The 22,166-nt window shown below is 37.7% G+C and overlaps 1 protein-coding gene across 2 annotated transcripts in view; it reads left to right on the top strand.

Moving 5' to 3' along the window:
* The window catches only part of LOC149796016 (uncharacterized), a 95,096-nt gene that overhangs the window by 33,980 nt on the left and 38,950 nt on the right, over nucleotides 1-22,166 (top strand). For both annotated transcript variants that reach the window (XM_089965931.1, XM_089965932.1), the window contains exons 13-16: nucleotides 1,089-1,204; nucleotides 16,153-16,300; nucleotides 17,146-17,343; nucleotides 21,874-21,958. In XM_089965931.1, coding sequence (XP_089822057.1) covers nucleotides 1,089-1,204; nucleotides 16,153-16,300; nucleotides 17,146-17,343; nucleotides 21,874-21,958 — 547 coding nt within the window. The remainder of the gene's footprint in view (nucleotides 1-1,088; nucleotides 1,205-16,152; nucleotides 16,301-17,145; nucleotides 17,344-21,873; nucleotides 21,959-22,166) is intronic.

The raw sequence follows: 22,166 nt of genomic DNA, 5'->3' as shown, positions 1-22,166 counted from the left end.
TAAACAAATATTGAACACATTAATATTCGAGCTATTTTCCTTTTTTGTTATCAAAAGGGTTAATGAACAAATCTTGAATAGCTGTGATGGTGAGTACAGCCAATGCCATGGTTCCTGCAGAGAATTGGGTTCGATTACTACAAAGGGCCAGATTATATCTCGCTTACCTGTACTCCCTGTACAATTCACTTATTATTTCGCATCTTCCTGTTGGACCCAGCGTTGTCACTTGACATTTTGTCTTTTATATATTCCTTTTGGACCCAGCGTTGTCACTTGACATTTTGTCTTTTATATCTTCCTGTAGGACCCAGCGTTGTCACTTGACATTTTGTCTTTTATATCTTCCTGTAGGACCCAGCGTTGTCACTTGACATTTTGTCTTTTATATCTTCCTGTAGGACCCAGCTTTGTCACTTGACATTTTGTCTTTAATATCTTCCTGTAGGACCCAGCGTTGTCACTTGACATTTTGTCTTTTATATCTTCCTGTAGGATCCAGGGATTTCAACCGTGTCTGGCGTATATTTGTAAATTTTAGACAATAACATCTTTGTGTCTGATTTCTGTAACTTTTGAACAATAACATTATGTGTCTGATTTCTGCAACTTTTGAACAATAACAGCTATGTGCCTGACGTCTGTACTTTTAGAACAATAACAGTTATGGGTCTATTTCTGTAACCTTTAAACAATAACGTCTATGTGTCTGATTTCTGAAAGTTTTGAACAATAACATCTATGGTCCTGATTTCTTTAAGCAGTATCGCCAGTAACTGTGTATTGAAAGGATACCTTGTTAGTGAGAAGTATAGCGAGTTTGGCCGCCGCTACGCATACATATACATTCCTGTGTTAAGGACCTAGTTTCGTCACGGTTTTGGGGATTATATATATACATATATATATATATATATATATATATATATATATATATATATATATATATATATATATATATATATATATATATATATATATATAATCTTACCAAGATGATTACTATATTGCAGAAACAAATAGCTTTGGTCGAGGTTGTTAGGATGAACTACACCTCTATCCATCTACTCCTGTCTTTACTTGTACAGGTGGCCTCGATTACGGCTGGCACGTCAACCCAATTGCAACGATTATTCTTCAGTGTCTAATATGCTTCGGATTTTCCATCTTCTGCTTGTACACATCACAAGATACACAGATAAAGGTATGTCAGCTTGTACAACTCACAATATACACAATTAAAGGTAGGTACGCATAATACCATCATAAGATACACAATTAATTATATGTTATATGTGATTTTGTACACATCACAATATACACAATTAAAGGTAGGTACGCATGATACCATCATAAGATACACAATTAATTATATGTTATATGTGAGTTTGTACACATCACAAGATATACAATTAAAGGTAGGTAAGCATGTAAGCATCACAAGATACACAATTAAAGGTATATGAGTTTGTACGCATCACAAGATACACAATTAATGGTATGTGAGTTTGTACACATCACAAGGATAACAATTAAAAGTTTGTCAGCTTGTACACAACACAAGATACACAATTGAAGGCAACTAAGCGTGTACACGTAACATAATGCACGAATAAAAGAATGTCAGCTTGAAAAGATCACAATATGTAACATTAAAAGTTAAGTAGTTATATGTGCGTATTCTTACTCAATAGTATTTACTCTGGATGACCCAGTTTTCTAAACTTGTCTAAACTTGTCCAGAATATTCAACCTGATGCTATTGAGGCGCTCGCTGAAAATCCCTTTCATTGTTATGCCATTCTTTTTCTTTTTTTTGTTCTCATTCCAGATAGCTTTTTTCTTCCCAGCTTCTTTTGCCGTGGCTTTTTCCACCAGGCCTTTGGTTGTTTGAAGTGCAACCATTCGCTTCTAACTCGGCTTAGAGTGTACAACAAGGCATCTACTTCTTTTAACAGTTGCCCTGTGTCCACTGTTACATATTCTGCTTCCCGCATCTTCCGATCTTGGAAGGTTAAGTTGCAGTCATTCTTGTCTGAATGACGACGAATGGTCGACTGTCTATTTGGATTGAAGTCGCTTTAGCCCATTCTGGCAAATGTGATTGTTTAACGTTTGCACATCCAACTGTTTAGTTTCTCGACGGGTAGTAGGCAAATTAATACGGCCACACCTACCTTTAATGCACGACTACCGTACTAGTTACTTTTCCATCGGGTGGGAAAGGAGCCACATACCTGACGATACCCATTTACCGTTGAGATATTCACTTCGGGGATATTTTGGTGAATGGTATTTGTTCAACACAGTATTCATTATTCATGTCCGGTCAAGGCCACGGAAGGAACATGTTAGCAGGAGATGCCCAGCCACAGTCAATGACCAATCGATCCAGGGATCTATGGTTTTAAATATGTCAACTTTCACTAATTTTGAAATGATGGAAATGTTTGTTTTTTAATGTTTGCTTTTTTAAAAGAAGTTATTTTAGTCGGATTTTGCACACTCTCTTTGCATCAGCGTACTATTAATTTGTTTTTATGATCATGGTCACCTTGTGCGGCCGGTTTCAGCCACCTTATATAAACTATATTTTGTGGATTAAGGACATTTTTAAAACAATTTATTTGATGTTTATATACCCAATGTTAGATAGCGGTTTGTTTATTTGGACAGGGTGGATTGGGCCTTTGTTCAAACTGTTGGATGTTACTGTATAATTGTAATCCAAAAATAGGCCAAATTTCAAGATACCATGTTTCCTAGTTATATTTGTTTGTCAATCATTGCCACCTTGTACGGCTGGACCTAATGGTCTGGGCTTATGACCGCCTAATAGTAACAAAGATTTTCCTCTGGTTAATAGTTCCGTTCGGTTACCACTTGCTCTGAGTGTGACCGACACCGGCCAGTTAGATAGTTTCTTAAGATGCCTGAAGGTGATTACTGTTATGTTATTCATTTTCTAATTTTCTAAAATGCTTTGGTAATGCATATTTTATATTACTCACATTTATGTAGTTAGGTTAAGTTTATATTATGTCAGTCTTACTTTAAGTTAATGTTTTGGTTAATATTGGTCCTTTTGACCTAATACAGGGTCGGGTGGGACAATGGTTGCGTCCTCAACCGAGGCTAGGTTCGATTTGCATCAGGTGATGCTATATCCTAATGACTTGGCACGCCTGGTTCCGTTCCCATTCGATATGTCACCATTGCTTCTCGCCTAGGTCATTGGGTTTAGAATTAATGTCATGTTTATTAATACATTTAACTTTTGTTATAATTATTGGGCTGAAGTTTTTAGTCCTATCATGTGCATAACTATTATTATGATTTAGGACAAATATATTGACATGAGATTTAATATTTCTTTTTCACTGCCTCTAAAATTTAGCTTAAGTTTTGAAATGATTTCTGATTGATTTTGTTATCTAGCATTTTACTATGTCAGGATAGGTGATAGATGCTTTGAGTTTAATCTTATATTGTTCATAACAATTTTTTCTGTATTGAACTTTCCAAAGCTGATCGCTTTTTTCTCCAGTTTTTAGTATGTTTATGATTTTGATGTTACTTGGGTTGGACAGTGTCGGGACTGTAACATGTACGCTAACATCATTCCGGATAGAGTGTAGATAGCTGCCCTTTTTGCTGCTTGATCATTTCCTTTACCATGTTTGATTAATTTCTTTTGCTTTGATCATGTATATTTTCTGGGTGCTAAAGGATATATGCAGGGCTCTGGGCTCATTTAGTCTTTTCTGGCTTCTCTATCTAGGGATATCTATTTGTTATTGATCTTTGCAGTTGTTCTATATCAGATATTTGGGTGAGAGATTCAGTTCGTTTAACAGATTTACTCTGTTCGACGATTTATTCTTTTCTAATAAGCTCAGCACAATGAGAGAGTCACTTACAATGACTTTTTTGAGGTTTGAGTATTTTAAATCCATTTAATGGCTTGATCGATTGCCAAGAATTATGTTGTGCAAATGGAGCTGTGACCCGGTAGTCTCGCTCCCAGTCTAGTTTTATCTCACCGGATCATCACAGTTGCTGAGCTACGTACTGAAATTAGGGAATTCGATCTGTTATTTTAGATCGTCTTGTATCCTCTGAAATTGGATTTATGTCTGAGAGAATCTTCGACCTTATTTGTTTTTTTCAGTTCTATATTCCAATGCTTCGAAATTAATTTTCGGAGCTTAAAATGTCCATGGGACAGGGTCCGTGTACTTGACCATGTTTTAAGTTCCTGTTTTATTTCATGGGTTCTTTTGCCCCTGGAATATTTAATGCCAGATTATATCTAAAGGGCTTGATGCATTCCTCAATGACGATTCTGGTATAATAAGATTGGCCGTGGAGAGAAATCCTTGTCGCATACTTCAGTGTAGTCTCTTCTCGTCGAAGCCTAAAGAGAAATTCTCCTGTTAGGATCTGCAATTCTAATAAGTTGGTTATTCTGAGAGCGCCTGTGCAAATTGCTAAAGCTTTATATACATGTATGTATATATGTATATATTTGTAAATACTGATGGACTAGCTGAGAATAACGCTTGACTTCATAGTCAATTTCGGATCTAATTAGAGTTCAATATAGTGTAATAAGTGTGTCCATGTCCGAACCCCAATCGGTTCCGATCAGGCTACTCGAGAGGTTTAGGTCCTGCCATGTCTTAGCCCATGTGAGGTACTCACTAGATATCATACCCAAGAATTATGCAACTTTTTCAAGCTGAATAGAAAATGTTATTTAGGTACTTTGGAGGCTTTGTGCTGCACTTTGTTCTTGGTATGAACAGGATTCCTACAGTTTTAACAGGAGATAACCTGAAGCTCTACCTATCGGCCCATTTTCCTATGCCATCTATCCCACCTGCTGTCCTAAACAACTGATTCAATGGCTCAGTTTCCCGCTTTCGACACCACTCTATCGTCCGTGAACTGCGACAGGCCCAGCTGATTTCGGTCTATAGACTGTTCAAGGTCGTTGATCATAATATTTATGAAAGGGCTGAGTACACTGCTAGGTGCTTTTCCCTGTTCTTATACTCTTATAAACTTCTGATAACGGGTTGCAGACATTAATTTGTATCTTTCAACCTGTTAGAATATTTGCTATCCTTTTGTGTAAGTGGCCTGTTAATCCGTAATGACTGATGTCTGTAATTAAGCCTTTGCTCCCTATCAGATTATACCCTTTGTCTAAATCAAGGCAAATTGATATTAGGGATCTGTTGCATTGCATATATTTTAGCATTAAATGCTAATTTTACACTTAACTCAATTTTGATGTCTTGTGAATCTTTTATTACGGAAACGGCTTTGAGTCTCAGATAAAAGATTGTTTCTTTCTAGGCTGTGCTTCAGTATGTTGTCAGTCATGTTTTACATGATTTTCCATACATTATTTGTAAGTGAGATGGTTTATATGAATTTGTACCTGATGGGTCCTTTTCGTGTCTCGTGACTGGTATACTAATTGCTTATTTCCATGTTTGTAGTATCTCTCCCGATCCCCATGTTAAATTCAACAGATCCAAATGTGCTAGTTCTAATGTTTGGGGTAGTTTTTATATGTCTTACAACCTAACGTGTCGTCGTTCGCTGATATGGTTTTCTTAGGCCAAGTGTCTTCCTCCATTCTTAGACAGTAAAATTCTTATTCAGTTTGCTTTGGAAGGATCCACTGTCTGTGAATGCCTGGGTGAATTCTCGTTCCACCCGGTTTCGGTGAGTTTGGAACTTGGATGAGTTCTTGAAGCTTATTGTCATTCTTGTAAAGTGTTCTGCCATTATTTCTGCTTTTTCATTATTTGTGTAAATTCTTGTAGGTTTAGAGTTTTGAAGGTCTTTTCCCCATAATGTCTCTTTTATGGGACTATACGTCTTAGAGGTTTTTTTTGGTTTAGTGGTGAGCAGAAATGTTTCCATCAACAATGTTTAGCAATTAGAATGATTTGTTTGGAACGTTTTCCTTTACATTTATAAACAAGGAAGTCTGATGCTGTATTTGTATGTTTGAAGCCATTTAAGGCTCCATATTGTCCTTTATGGCATTTTTAACACCAGGGTACAGACTGTTTGACATTTCCCCCTCTTGTTTTGGGTATGCTGCATTCAGAGGACAATATTTCAACAATAGGATTAATGCTTAATGAGTGGATTAATGTTGTCGTTACACTGCTGTTATACCTTGCTACCTCACATAGAGCCGGAACATCTCATATTTGGCCTTGTCGAAGCACCATTTGGGTACCTACATGTTTGATTTGTGTTGATTGGTAGGTGAATGGTCATCATTATTGGAAAGTAGTCACTAAATAGTGTACATATTGTGTTGTCTTCTCAATCAGTTATTTCAGTTATCTTGGGGGTGGAGACGGATAAGTCTATGCCTTATTTGCTTATCAAAATAAAGGCTACTGGTCAGGTGAACAATGCACATTCTTTTGGACAAGGTCAGGTCCTATTACAATTATAGATAACATATAATCATGGAAAATAAAACAACTAACAAATACAAATTTAATATACAGTACCCCTCCGCTAATAAATAAGATGTGTACACTAAAACGTTTATTTGAACTATCAGTCAAATATTCATTGAATTACAATTACACATGATGAAGTCTTATGAATAACAGAAAAGATACAAGAAGAAATACACTATATCTGTACACGTGAAAGTGCATCTGCAATCAGATTATGTGTACCATTGACGTACCTGATGCAAGTATAGTATTCCAGCAGCAACAAACCAAACCACAATAGTCTCTGATTCTTGCGTTTCATGTCGCCAGTGAAAATAAGCTGTTATAATCACTAAACACAATAACCGGTGTAGGAGCTGAACTAATAGACACTTTAAAGTGTTGCAAATCCAATATCAAAGCCAAACACTCCTTCTTGATTGTTTGATAATTTATGTGTTGCTTATTTAAGTTTTGTTTAGACCAATAGCACACGGGATGACCTACACTATTTTTGTCTTCTTGAAACAGTACTGCACCAACCACAACATCGCTTGCATTAACAGACATTTAAACGATAGGCTAAAATGTGGAGCTGAAAGAACTGATGCACTCTAAAGTATGGCTCCTAACTTTTCAAGTGCCTCCTTACCTTTTCCAGACCAATGATGTTAGTTTTCTTACTTAAAATTTGGTCATGAGTTCAGCAATTTTTGAAAGGCTGGAGTACAATTTATGAAACTGTCCAGCTATACCCCAAAATTGCATCAGTTGCTTTTACTGATATTCAGCGGGAATTCAGTGATAGTATTTACCTTAGCACCTATGTGACCGAAAATGTAACACAATCACGGCAAAGCTCATTATTATTTACATTAATTGTCAAATTCGCATTAGTGAGTATATCAAAAATATTTTTCCGAATCGTCTTTAAATGATCTTTCAAGGTGTCATCATAGATAGTGGCATCATCGATGTAATCATCACAATGATCTAGTCCAGATGTACTCAGGTTAAGTAACCTTGGAAAATACAAGGTTAGCATTAAGGTCCAAAGCGGCATTACCGTATATCGATAAGTCTATCTTGAGCTAAGAATTCCGAAATTTCCTTTTTCTTTTTAGTCAGTACAATGTGTCAGAATATTTTCAGATCGATTTAGTTTAGTGATATCCTTATTTTTCCAATCTAGTCGATGCATTCATTGATTCTGATCACACTGTTTGCTTTTCTATAGTCAGTGCACATGCAGAAAGTATTATCTGCTTTTGGCATAAGAATGCACTTTTTTGTGTAATTAGTTATGGAGCATATGGTTGAATATTTCTGAATTCCGAAGGCTTGTTGTACCAAAATCATTACAGTCCAATTGCATTCCATCACATAAATCCTCACAGTGTGGGAGAGGTGCAACTACACTGACTGCATGATTAACCTGGATATCTCTGTCAACATACTCCCTTAACATATTCATATGGCTGAGCTGCTTTTGTTCTCGCCTCAGATTAATAGTATCATTTAAATCACTTACTTGCTTTGTAACATTGTATAGACCATAATACTTAGCCTGAAGTTGATTTTGCGGTAACTGCAGAGAGGCAGAACTTTATCAGTAAACTGAAAAGTCTTTTCTTTGTATTTCTGTCATAACGTAAATAATGTTTGACTGAGGAAGTGAATATTAATTCTTGCAACTTTCAAACCTGTAAGAACGTATTGTTAAAAATTAGAAACTTAATCTAGAAGATTAATTTCTGAATGAACTTTTTGAAAGAAGTTTCTCTTTTAATAACTTCAACAATCCACGGACAGGATCTCAAAGGGACTAAATTCGAAAGATTTTTGAACTAATTCCCTAACAGCCAACAACATAAAATGAGCATTGTCTTCCCAAACAATATGGCCAAATCTTATTTTTTAACATTAGATCAACTCTGTCTGAAATCCATTGGTTTTCAGAGTGATAGACAGAAGGCTTAACTTGCTGGATCCCTAAATAAAACATAACTTGCTTTGAAATTCCAGGTATAAAAGTTAACCCCCAAATCAGAAAGGACAGACTTAGGTAGGCCAAATTATATAATGAAACATTTAATCAAAGCTTTTTCTCTGGTTTTAGTTTTAATAATCCTCAAAGGAATTGGCCTTTGATTCATGTGTACGTACATCATCATCTAGTATTGGTTACCTGTGTCGCTTCTACATCTTGATTTAAACCACTTTCATTAGAAGAAGACATTTGAGAAGAGGGCGAAGTACATGATCATAAAAGACGCGGAGAAGCTGATGTATCCCTTAGATGTGTTCTTTTTTGGGGGGTGTACTTCTATCCTAAATAGATATGACATAGAAGGATTACTTGGGTTAGTTGTGTTAAGGAATTTCCTTCTCTGGCAATATTGCCTTTTTAATTTTGTTGATTTTGTATATAGTTAGTTGACCGAAAGTAAGTTTTAGTTTTGGTTTGAATAATGGACTAACAATCTGCCTTGGGAACTCAAATAACTAAATTAGTATCGAATATTGTCGTTGAATAGTTGGTAAGTTATCGTTTTCGGCCAAGCGGAAGAAAATCTTATGATAAATCCATAGAGCTGGAATCTCTAGAAGATTCAACCCAGGTAAACGCTAGCATGAGTCCTAGCACCTGTATTTTGCTCGGGCGGAGTTCTTCTGATGCACATGAGTAGATACTGTACAAGAAGGTCGTATACTAACAATATATAACTTGGTGCCAAATTTGGAGGTCAAGAAATTTTAATTTACTATTTTGGAAATTTTAGGGTTTTGGATTTGAAATATTTTATTTTCTAATGAATAATTTGTTTGAAACCACTGTGGATATTTAGTATTAGTGATTAATTTCAAAGTCCTGATGATTTGAAATTATCTGAGAATATAGATTGCTGAGTACCCAACTGCACAGCTCATATGATATCCGAAGGTTTAATTTACTCCTACCTATAAGTCCCAGCCAAGATGTAGTATATCAGATGGGTCTGCTTGGCGGACTGTAGCACTAACTGGAACAATGATTCTGGATGTTAGTCGGGTCCGCGGTCTTGATATTGGTTATTGAATGTTGGATGTTATTCGTCTTGGCACGTTATGGTGATTTTTAGTATTGTATTGTATCTCTGTGGTCGTCTTTGAGGTTTCTAATAATATGATTCGTTATTAGTAATTTTACACGAATGTCTATTTTGTTAGAAATATTTATACATTTGCCACACCCTATCGAATAGTAAATGATATTGATAGTCCAGAAAACAGTTTTGTAATATTTTCCAGTCTTTCCACTCTGACGTAGAAAGGTTCCATATTAATCAGAATCATTTAAATAGCTCGAATCATGGTGCATTATACTTCCGTTCCGTTACGTTGACGCTCGGGCAGTTCTTCTCGAAGGGTTCTAATGTAATATCGGTTGAAGACATAGTTGTAGATACTTGCTTCTATTCTGTTTGGATAAGGGTATCTTTCAACGACGTAATTTTAATCTGGCAATGTAAGCTCCGTAAAATAAATACTCCGACGAACACTTTTTTGATGAAGAAATATCTACTATCTTTGTTCACTTTGTTCACTTTCCTCCAGTGAATTTCTCTGTCAAATAGTTCCAAACTTACAAATTTTAACTTAGCTCCTCCTTGTATTATAAACCAAGAATTGATGTTCTGCGGGTAATTCAGATATAATCTCCATTCAGACCAGCGGAGACACTGTGTAATGGATTATTATTATTTCTATTACTTTGGTCCGACTAAAGATAGGTAGTGGCAGTGCGGAGACCATCTATCCTACTTCAGTTAAGCCGAGTCTTTATTCCACCATTCGTGAAGTGATACGCCACAAATTAGACACTTTATCTCCTTCTGCCAAATAGATTACTCCGACGTTGGTTAAATGCTTGGAAGTAAGGCAATTCAAATAGTTAGGCCTTTTCCATTTGAATGTTTCGAATCGACTTTTAAAGTCACAGTAGCCAGACAAAATCACAGGCAAAGTGAATACTTCTTGACGGGTGGATTTCGTTGAGGAGGCGGTGGTATTCTGAATAATCTGCATATGATTGTATGAGATCCGTAGCGTGGAAGACGTGAAGCATCATGTTAACCAGTAACATAATGGTCGTGTTGCATCGTATCCTTAAGATGGCACATGGTATGAACAGCATCACTTGTCGTGATCACAGGAATTATATCGCTTTGCAAAGAAACATTATAAGAGCAGCCACGCAGCGCCGTATCAATGAATTCACTGGATACAGCATCGATGTGATCGTAAGGCACATCACTGCAACCAGGATTATCAGTGAACTATTTTCCTTTGCTCAGTTCATGCTGTATTGAACGATTCGTCTTTCTATGTCTGCCTTTGTAGTGGTAATGAACAGTTGGTCTTGTACGTCTTCCCTTTATTATACTGAAGTGCTTCGTGCCCGCACGATAAAATGTTCTTTTCTGTAAGCCGCACTCGTTGATGGTACACAGTTTGATAACATTATTAAGAGACGACAGACGAGTTGGTGGTTTTCTAAAGGTACAATTTTGTGCAGCACGCCAAAGGTGAATATTTGACTCGATCTGTAGTTCAATGTTAACCCTTTGACTTTACACTTGGTATGAATTTCGCCCCGTCGGTGTCGGGTTCTTGTATTGGTATCCGTAACTAAGTGGTAACACCGCTAGCAAAGTTCAGACTCTCATTTCTTTAGTACTCGTTCACCCATGCAACCGATCATACCAGTCAGGAGAAAGTGCATTGAACCCTAGAATGTTCACAATGTGAAGGCAAATGAACGACAGGAGAAAAGAGAGGCAAAGGAATATATACCTGCTATAATTATGAGGAAAAATGACATTGGCTTTCGGAGTGCGAAAAGAGAACAAGCAAGAGAGGCGAGAGGAAGAGGATGCGAATTCCTCAGAAAATGAAGAACCCTTTCCCGTCAAGAAATTTAAGAAAGCCCGACCACTACAAGATACAGCAGAATAGCTTATGCCAGTGAATCGAAAAGAGAGACAGACAATGATAAAAGATTTTGAACGTTTGTGATGCATTGTGACATTTTCATTGTAATTTCAAAAAGAGATTATACCAAAGAGAAAGTGTAAGTGTCTTCTCCCTTCAAAATGTTCATGCATTCCTTATTCAACGATGTGGATTTTTTCTTCAATAACAAACTGGTCAGCAGCAGCATGGATACGTCCCCTTACCCAGCGTACCGAGATGACCTCTTGACGTACGGGAAAGAAGCCAAGAACACATATCTGAATGCTTACATGTATGGAAACCTGACATGTTGGAGAAGTTAAATGATACAGCGCTAATTGCAGATGGGGATGAGAGTCCTCGCTTTGTGTAATTTAACCAATGTAGAAACATAATTAGACAAGTGCTCAGTTTGTAACTAATGGGCCGTTTGTATTTGGACATGTGGTTGCACCCTTTAAATTCCAGCCAACCATGTATGGAACTTCAGTTTGCTACAGCTCTGAACAACAAGGTGAACGTCATTTTGTATACAGGATTTGATAATGCTATGGAAATCAACAGCTTAAGAAATGGGTTTTTAAATTATTAGAAGCTATGGAATACGAATTACCTGTGTAGATAGACAATGAACATGTTTTTGAACCATAACAATAAGAAAGAGACAGTCATGGTGTCGAGATGACCAGAACACGAACAAAATTACGTCTACCGTTTTTCTAAAGACCTGGCTGAAAGAATTCTAGATCTGACCAATAAACATTGTTTGATGTCAAAACGATCATTCCAGTCAGATTGAACACGACAAACGTGTGATGATGAGACAAGAAAGGTGGAAAGTGTAATGGGATGACAATTGGAGTCTTATCTCCAACGAGAAGTGTTGCAGAAGTGGTAAAAAGGTTTGCATGACCCTTCCTTACCTCTTTGACTTTTCTGGAGATCTAAGGCATCAAATCTCTCTTGCAACAGAATACGGCGACGGGTTGTAGAGCGACTAACATGACATATATTTTCATCGAAAAGGTCAAGTGTGAATTGATGACTCGTGGTTACCTGTGAACAAAAAGATAAGCAAAAAAAAAGTCTATAACTGGAACTTCATTACCTTCTGACGCACACTTTGTTATCTTCTAACGCACCGTCCGAACCTAACTTGGCTCACAAAAACTGCTTGCGACATTACTTGTCCATAATGGCTATGTCTTTAGCCAGGAAAAATTTTGTGCATAGATGTCAAAATGGCATAAGTGAGTAGAAATCGAGTTTGACTTTACAACGTTACCAACCTTGAATATAAGTTAATATTTAAAATTGTTGAATTGTTGATTTGGTATTATGTGTTTGGAAAGATTCCTCTTGCAAATAAAACCGTTTAATTTTTTTAATTCTTTATAAAATATTTTATGATGTGTTTTATTGAAACTGTATGAATACATGTTATTTCATCTTTCTCTCTATCGATCTGGATCATGTTTTCCTTCACGTTCCAAAAATCACTGAGATATTTTCCATCGCGTCCATGCTTTCGGAATATAAAGCAGCGCCAGCCTGGTTACACATCGTTCACTCCTCAACAGCTCACAAGATGACTTCCAAGATATCAAGATTGATAGAAGCCTATGAGTATTTGCAGTTTATCAGGCATAATTTGAATCTGAATCCTGCCTAAAGGAAGAACACGATGTTCTTGAAAACAGCGCAGAACATAGTAGAAGATTTCTAGTCTGATGAAATTAAAAGGAATATAGAGGAGAGGACGGAGATGGCAAAGTCAACAAAGGAGATAGTATCAACAGGTGTAGCCAACCAGAATGGAGACATTAAATGTAGAAGAGGACTTGATCATGCAGGGAGGCGGGGTCGTCATCCCATAAATTAAAAAGTCCAGGACGATTCAGCAAACAAAACGGCCCTTTCCAGAAAGAGAGATGTTAATCATTTTTTCAAAATAAACTGTGTTTGTATGTTTTGTATTTGTTTTTGTATCTCTTTGTCTTTCCCCAACAAGAACCATCTTCACTCTCAAATATGTGTTATATGTAAGTGTATAGTAGTTTGTCTATAAACACTTCCTACAATTGCCTATATAATAGCTTGATTTTATATATTAGGAGTGTGGATGTCTTCCCTACATAAACATCTCTTTCCTTATCCAGTGTATGTTTGTATAGAGTATAATTTATTTGTATATAACAAGCAGAGAGAGAGAGAGAGAGAGAGAGAGAGAGAGAGAGAGAGAGAGTTAGTTTAATTTAGGTCAGTGTGATATTTAATTTCCATGTTACGGTCCTATATGTGGTGTGGATAGTAGTTTGCGCGCGGGATGATTTGTTTCACTCCGTTCGTCAGTCGGTCTACATCAGTGAAAACTCCTGTAGAACCACTGCCACAGTTGAAGCAGGCCTGGAGATTTCGTCTTATTCTAACCATGAAAATCAGGGAGAACAAGATACTGAAGGGATAGAAGACAAAGCAATGGATTAGTTAATATAACAGGAGAGGGTAGAAGAGGAATAGGAATTTGACCTCATGAGGCAAAAGCTGTTGGTTATGGGGTTAAGAGACGCGCTTGATGATGTCGAAAAGGCAGGCCACTGCTTCAGCGCTATCAAGTATCTTGACTGGAGAAACCTAAAAACCCGGAGCCGAAACATGGGCATGATGGAATTAGAATCCTTTCCCAGTTCTGCCATCAGGCTGGGCAACAACGTTCTTTTTCCAGTCTTGTGGACACTGCTGATTTCTTATCTGAACTATATGGATATGAGGCATTTCCTGTACAGACAAGCAAAGAAACACGCAGTGCAGTGGAGTTCAGAAAAGAAGAAGACGGCTGCGGAACCTTCAATTCACCATCATAGAAACAGCCCATTTTAAGGCTTTCAAAATACCTCATTAATATAGGGAATCCATTTTGGCTTGGAATCCCAATTCGATCAAACCGTATAACTGGTCTGATCCTTTATCCACCGTTCAAAATTTAAATCTGATACCTGATATTGACAAAATTTATTTTTGTCGCATAGACAATTTAGATTAGAAAGTTTAGGGTATTACACTACGTACACCATGTACTTGGAAATGTGGTTAGTTTTGAAATATGAAATCTTTTATTCTACATTAATACTGCGCGACTCAAATTATAATTTTGGTTATCACAAAATTGGTCATAGGGAATCCCAGTAATTATACAACTGGGAAATTTTATATATACATATATATATATATATATATATATATATATATATATATATATATATATATATATATATATATATATATATATATATATATATATATATTAGGTCTTGGCTTTTCAGATACGTTCCGTTCCGTTTGGCGTATCTCTCCGAGTCCCTTCCTTCCTTTCTACTTCGGACATTCAAAAAGACGAGCGTGAAAGCCGATTCCTACTCGTCTAGAAACCATGTACCTCGATGTGCGTGTAAGCACGGAAACGATGTGACTTATCAGCGCTGTGTCCAATCGCGCTTGACGTCTCATTCTGCTGTGGAAGACATCTTAAATACAATTATGAGTGTGTGCTGGGTCTATTCCCACTCATTATAGCCGTACATACAGGTCGTTTGGTATTTAATTGTCCCACGACCTAATGGCCGAATTAAATAGCACTCTTTGAGTGCATACATGCGCTGTGGTATAAGATTCTCTTTCCTTCCATTGCGAATAGTTAATTAACCTCGTATGAGGGAATTAAATGGTCGCGCATGCCTTATAAGAGCATACCATCTTATTACAATAGTCAGTCAGTCTGGCTACCTATCGTCGAAGAAAGAACAAACATTTATGAAGGATACAGCTGGAAGGATGAGTGAATCTCTAGTGCACCTAGAGTATGCGCAAGACCTTTTGGATCAGCTCTCAGATGCAGACGGTCAGTGTGCATCTGAACATGGCTAAAAAGACAATCAATGTTTGTCCTATTAACATTACCTCTTCCATTTGTCCCTATTGACAATTTCGTCTCCAGAAACCATTTTGTCCCTATAAACATCTTAGTCCATATAAACCAATTCCCATGTGAAACCTATGGCTCTATTTAACACAGGATAGCTTATGCTTTACTTGTCGTGGCACTTTTTTTCCGGTTAACTGCAACACTGTTACTATGTCACAAGATACACGATTAAAGTTCTGTCGTCTTGTACACACCACCAAATACACAATTAACGTTATGTCAGTTTATACAGATAACAGAATACACGGTTAAAGGCATGGCAGCTTGTACACATCAGAAGATACACATATAACGGTATATCAGCTTGTATACATTACATAATACACAATTAAAGACATGTCAACTTGTACACACACCACAGAATATACAATTAAATGACTTTTGGGTAGTGCTTGCATTATACGCATTACTTACTTTCTTGTACGATTTCTACAAGCATGTTATATAAGATGACATCCACGTTATATGTCGTTTACGTGTCAATTTATATTCAATTGTATATGTCGTTTACATACAAATTGACACCACGTTATATGTACTTTATATTCAGTTTTATATGTCGTTTACAAGTAAATTGACTCCCATTTTATATATCGCTTACTTTCAAATGGTGTATATTAAGTGACTAAATTTAATAATTGTTTGTTTATTCCACCGTGTTAATTTTCATATTTGTTTTGTTTTTTTGCCGACTAGGTGGCAAAGATTTTAACGTTTCTTTACTCCGTGGTAATGACGGGTGTTGTCGTGGGAATATCAGTCCAGGTGGCCAAAGATTTCCATAAAGATGCTGGACATGGAAACATAACAACCACTGATTCACCTTCTACACGCAACCCAAACGGTAGGAATCTTTAATTATGCAGTACCTTAGCAAGCACTATACCAGAAACGATATATTTCCTTTTCAACAAAGATATTTTATGCTGAAGAAAGCATTACTTAAAGGAAAAGAATTCGAAGACATTTAAAAAAATCAGCATGTATGTATGTATGTATGTATGTATGTATGTATGTATGTATGTATGTATGTATGTATGTATGTATGCATGTGTGTGTGTATGTATGTATGTATGTATGTATGTATGTATGTATGTACGTACGTACGTACGTACGTGTATGTATGTATGTATGTATGTATGTATGTATGTATGTATGTATGTATGTGTTTGATTGTATGTATGGCTCTCTCTCGCTCTCTGGCTAGAGCGTCCGCTTCGGTTCGAACCCAGGCTGAGTCATACCAAAGACTTTTACAAATGGTACTAACAGCTGCATCGTTAAGCGCTCGGCATTAAGAGGTTAGTGTTACGCCTGATCAGCCTGGTGTCAGGATAATGTGACTGGGTGGGACATCATGATACATGTCTGCGGCATGATGCCCCAGTGCTAGACATCACTATAAACTGCCACACTCCAGACATCGTAGCGATATGACTGAAATATTATTAAAGCTACGTTAAAAATCTTAACCACACACACACCCACACACACTGTCTAGCTAGCTGGTTTCTATTGAGCATGAATCTCCAGTTTTCGACATTGCACCATCCCCTTCTGCAGATGAGCGCATGAGCGGATCAGAACATTTCAGCATGCGAGCTCGGCGACTTCTACCGTTACACGCCTCACGGGTTTGATATATGTAAGGACTAATAACTCTGTAACTATTAACTTTTAATTTTTCAGCCATAAGTGATGACTTCCAGATCTCTATAACAACTCTGTACTTAGGAATTGTTATATCAATATTTACTGTGACTGGTTTGCTTCACTTCAAAGAGCTAATCTATCTACTGCATGGCATCTGGTACCTGTTGTGTCTTCCATCCGGCTATCTGCTATTGACAATATACAGTATATGCAACATCACGGATCGTACTTGGGGTAAGATACCTTTTGTTTCGCTTGCTAAGAATAATCTAGACATCTGTTTCAGTTTTTTCCCGACTAAGTTGCTCTAATTGTTCACTTACGGATTGAAGATATGAGTTAGATTTTACTTAACTTTATTTGCACTGTTACAGATACAGTCGGGGGCCCCGAGTGGCCGAGTGGTCTAAAGCGCTCACCTTTACTGATTACTGCCATCTCACCTCTGTCTGCCTGGGTTTGAGTCTCACGTTCGGCCTATGTGGGTATGTGTGAAAGCTTGCCAGTAGCTTCTCGTGGGTTGGTGGTTCTTTCTGGGGTTTTCCCGGGTTTTTCCTCCACCATTCAAACTGGCCGCCATGTAATACCTATCTTGTGCTGAAACCCCATAACAAACAAACCTATACAGTCATGAGGGCGCATTCATCGTGGCGTGTATTGACCATTACTAACAAAAGGAGGCCGCTTTGCGCCACAGCTTCCATGACTTTATTAGGTATTTGGACAGAGCATGCGAAACATAGGATGCAGCTCAATTCTTGTAGCACAAATAGCGCTTAGTCTTTGTTTTTTCACATGATATATCTAGCGGAAAGCATATTAGATCCCGCTTTGTTTAAATCTTTGATGATTTGCAATCTTAAAACTAAGTATATCACCTAAAAACACTGAATAATTGGAAGGTGCTCAGTCTCATATTTTTCCTTGTTCCATGGCTGACATACATACATACACACATACACACACACACATACATACATACATTGCTACAAAATCAGGAGAGTGCCCTAGACCTACATCTCTAAACGTAAAGGTTCGCGAAGGCTACTACTAGCTGGCAATAGAAAATAAAACGTATCTAGGACATCTATCCGATCGTCGCCTTTGATATCGCTTTTATACGCAAATGGATAGGCCTCTTTCAAGAAGGTGCACGCTCTATCGTGTCAAGAGTTGATTTGGTTTTGGAGATAGGGGTAGTCATCTGTAGAGTACAAAGCAAAAATGGTGTTTCATGTAGAGCTGAGTTTGCTTGCAAATGGACCTTTGCAATCTCGTTGGAAATGTAATACATCTGCGATTGACAGGACTTTGTTGCGTTTTTCAGCTTGGTTAGATGAGTACGAATTCTAGAACGAAATACTCAGTCTCTGGTGCCAGCGAGTCCAGGGCGGTACAGTCGTTTGCTTTCGATTTTAGACCCAATTCGTTTGCTGGGGTTTCCAAATGACACTTTAGCGCGTTTACCTAGACCTGTGCCTTGGCTGCATTGCTTTCAACGTCTTTGTAGCTACTGTTTGATACAGGCCACTATTATATGTCCCCTAAGATTGGCACACTATGTACACTGGGACCAAACGATTTTCCTAAAAGCAACCTGGAACGAACGATAGCGGTGCGTAGTGCTCGTGACAAACATAGATTGTTAGGCAACTGATGCCTTTACTTGAGTAGCAGCCGGCAATATGGGGTTTTCGCAGGGATATGCACACTATGTTCCGTGCTCTGTACAGCATCGTTATTACCAATGGACACTTGGATTTGACACATTTGTCTTCAGTTTAAACAATTATTGCCAACATTGTTGTGTTGTAGTTCCGGTTTGTTATATGTGGCAGGTTTTAGAACCAAAGAATTCTCAGCTTCGCCGGCACGCCATGTTCTTTGTCGATTGGATCACAGCGAAATAAACGTCCGGGACTCATTCGCCTTCGAAACTCGTGACTGAGCTCGGTATGCTGGGCCCAAAGTACCGCATTAATTCGTACCCGTTCGGCCCACTGCTGTGCAAGACGATGACGGTGTTTGGTCCTGTTTCTATTGACCTCGTCCAGTCTTTGTTCATCCTCATCATTCCATTAAGTTGTTTTCGCTCAACAGCGGGTTCAGTTCGCCTAGCATACACTGGCGCTCTCGCTTGGACATCAGATATATCGTTCGCGTTGTTTCGATTTGTTCCATCGGAAACTGCACCAGGCTTCGGATTGCATTCCATACCTTTCGAATGTACTTCCATCACATAAAGCTTGTGTTTTTTAGAGACAGCGGTGCATGAATCCCGTGGATTTGGATCGCAAGAAGTGCTATTGAGTATATGGGTTTCACTCAGGGATAGACCGGTGGCTCAATCCTCCATGACCTTCCGGAATGTATGTAGATTCGCTTGCACACCTAATTCGTTCTGGTCGAGTACAACTGTCTGAATTGGGTATCCTGCAAAATCAAACTAGGAAATCCGTCTGTTCGTTTCAGTGTGGATAAATCCTGTTCTGTACAGGGCATCTAAAATCAATAGAATCCTCTGGTCTCGGTATTCCCTAGTATATGGCACAGAGTATCTTTGTTGCTTTTGACAAAACAATCAGATTGCAATGGATGGATCTTGCCAGTGCTTGCCATTGTGATTGTCTCGATTGTAACTATAACATAAGGCGATTAGAACTGTAGGAGAATTTCAGCATGTGTTGCACAGCATTTGTGGAGGTTTCCATAAACGCAGCTTCTGGCAAATGACCAAACAACAACTCTTTGATAAAGCAGATCCTTCTTTGTTCCATTTCTTGGTTAGCTAATGTTATTCCAGTCGCTCGTCTGGCCCTTGCAAAAGTTCGCGACATTGGTGCCAAACTTTTCTTGTACACCAGCACACTCGGTTAAAATTACAATTTGCTGTAGAATTGGTGCCATCAGAGGCACACCATTCGCTATTCTTCGAGAGATAGATGATAAATAGATACATAGATACATATATATATATATATATATATATATATATATATATATATATATATATATATATATATATATATATATATATATATATATATATATAGATAGATAGATAGATAGATAGATAGATAGATAGATACATAGTCTTTTATTTCCAGCACTGCGGTCGGTTTTTTGCAGGCATCTCCATTATAGACATCGCCGAGTGCAAACATGGACGGGTTACCCGTGTTTGTATTGTAGATGTTGTACCATCGTGTCGCTGTCTAGGCAACGGGGTTAGACTATTGTGTCATCTATTGCATAGGTACCAATTCCGTCTGGGCATAGATATCACATACAATCAGGCAGCAGTTCGGATATGCCCGTGGTTTGAATATTATCTGTGTCAACATTGCAGCCTAGAATCGAGGATGGGTTGCTTGTATTCGGGCTTTTTATATCTAGATACATCGAGTATGTTTCCATCCTTCTGTATACTTGCTGTAATTGTTGTTCGGTATGGCGATGGTGCATTACTGATGCAGGAGGAGCTTGCTTGCGATACAAGGCTATCATCAATAAAGACTCCACATATAAAAATTGTTGACAAATACATGTCGGATACTGACTGCAGTTCTGTTCGAAAATTGCAAAGACGGCCTGCTTGTAAACAGTTGACGTTTGCGATATTCTAAGTTAGGTTGCCGTGGTAAACATTTTGTAGGTCTGCTTGTAAACAGTTGACGTCTGCGATATTCGAAATTATGTCCCCGTGGTAAACATTTTGTACATCGGTGCGCTGTCCAAAAAGATCGGATACCGTGTCACAGGCGGCCACATATGTGTTCATTGGAAAACGTATTGTCGTCTCAATCGAGTCGAAGGTTGCAAAAACATGTTTGTGTTAATGTTAACAACATGAGAAAAAATTCGAAGAGAAGAGGACCACGCTACTTGTGAAGTACAAGTACATGGGTGTCGTCGTATACGCTATTTTTTTAATTGAAAAGCAGCTTCCAATGGGGTCAATGTGGTAGGAATCGCGAGTATGTTAACCATTATATGCATGCCAATCGGATTTGTTTTTGGGGCTATGTCAAGAGTAACCGTGTGACTAGAGGCGGCGTTAAAATCATTTCGTCACGACTACATTTGTGATTCAATGTCTATTCAGAACTTCTGGAGGGGGGGGGGGGGGCTTTAAGCAGTAACAGTACAATTAATAAGCTGTAGTCGGTGACATATATGGAAGACCACCAGCGTCGTCGAGCACAGATAAGGAACCAGACCATTAATGATTATGATTTACACACGGTAAAGCTCAATTGTCTACATGTTTACGAGCGGACTTAGAGTTGCCTGCATAATCACCCGTATTATTTTTCAATCGAGTCATCGCGTAGTATGATAAGAAAGTCTTCGTTATTTATTGGTTTAGACTGAAATCTTCTGCTCAAAATGTCTTACCTCTAAGTTAAATCTAAAATCTAATATCGTTGTTATGATATTACTTCAACCGACGTGCTAAATTGTTGTGTAAACCTAGATATCGTGACAGATTATATGAAACCACGCTGACATTCATACGAAATCTCCTTGATAGGCAATTTGTTTAACTACGTAAACCTTCTTAATTAGTGAATAAAAAAAACAACAAAAAAAAAAACATGCAGTACTCTTTGCGCAAGACAAGAGATAGTTGCAGTCAATATTAAACCACTCCCACTTTTACATGACAAGACATGCATAGTTTGTTAATTATGTTAAGATCCTATCAGAATGTACACATTGTTAAGATTATCACGGATACTTTGAAAAACTTTTTCTTGGCAGGTACAAGAGAAGAAAAGGACATGTCCGTTGTGACAAATAAGACGTGGAACGAATCACTTGAACACTTTTTGAAGTCGATATTTTTGTAAGTACAGATGAAATAGAATTTTGGAGATTCAACAACGAAATGTTTTAAAACTCAAATGGACAATTTTCACAGAACTTAATTTTTAGGAAGGAAAGTAATATTAATTTCCAGATTTCCAAAATGGAATGCTTCTCTAAATTGTTAAAAAAATTGTTCTGCAAGGATGTGAATCTGTCATTCAGCGCTTGACATGTAAATTTGTATA

Source organism: Sinohyriopsis cumingii, chromosome 7, assembly GCF_028554795.1.
Source record: "Sinohyriopsis cumingii isolate HCF-2022 chromosome 7, ASM2855479v2, whole genome shotgun sequence".
Classification (NCBI taxonomy): domain Eukaryota; kingdom Metazoa; phylum Mollusca; class Bivalvia; order Unionida; family Unionidae; genus Sinohyriopsis; species Sinohyriopsis cumingii.
This window is presented reverse-complemented; position numbering and strand designations above follow the sequence as displayed.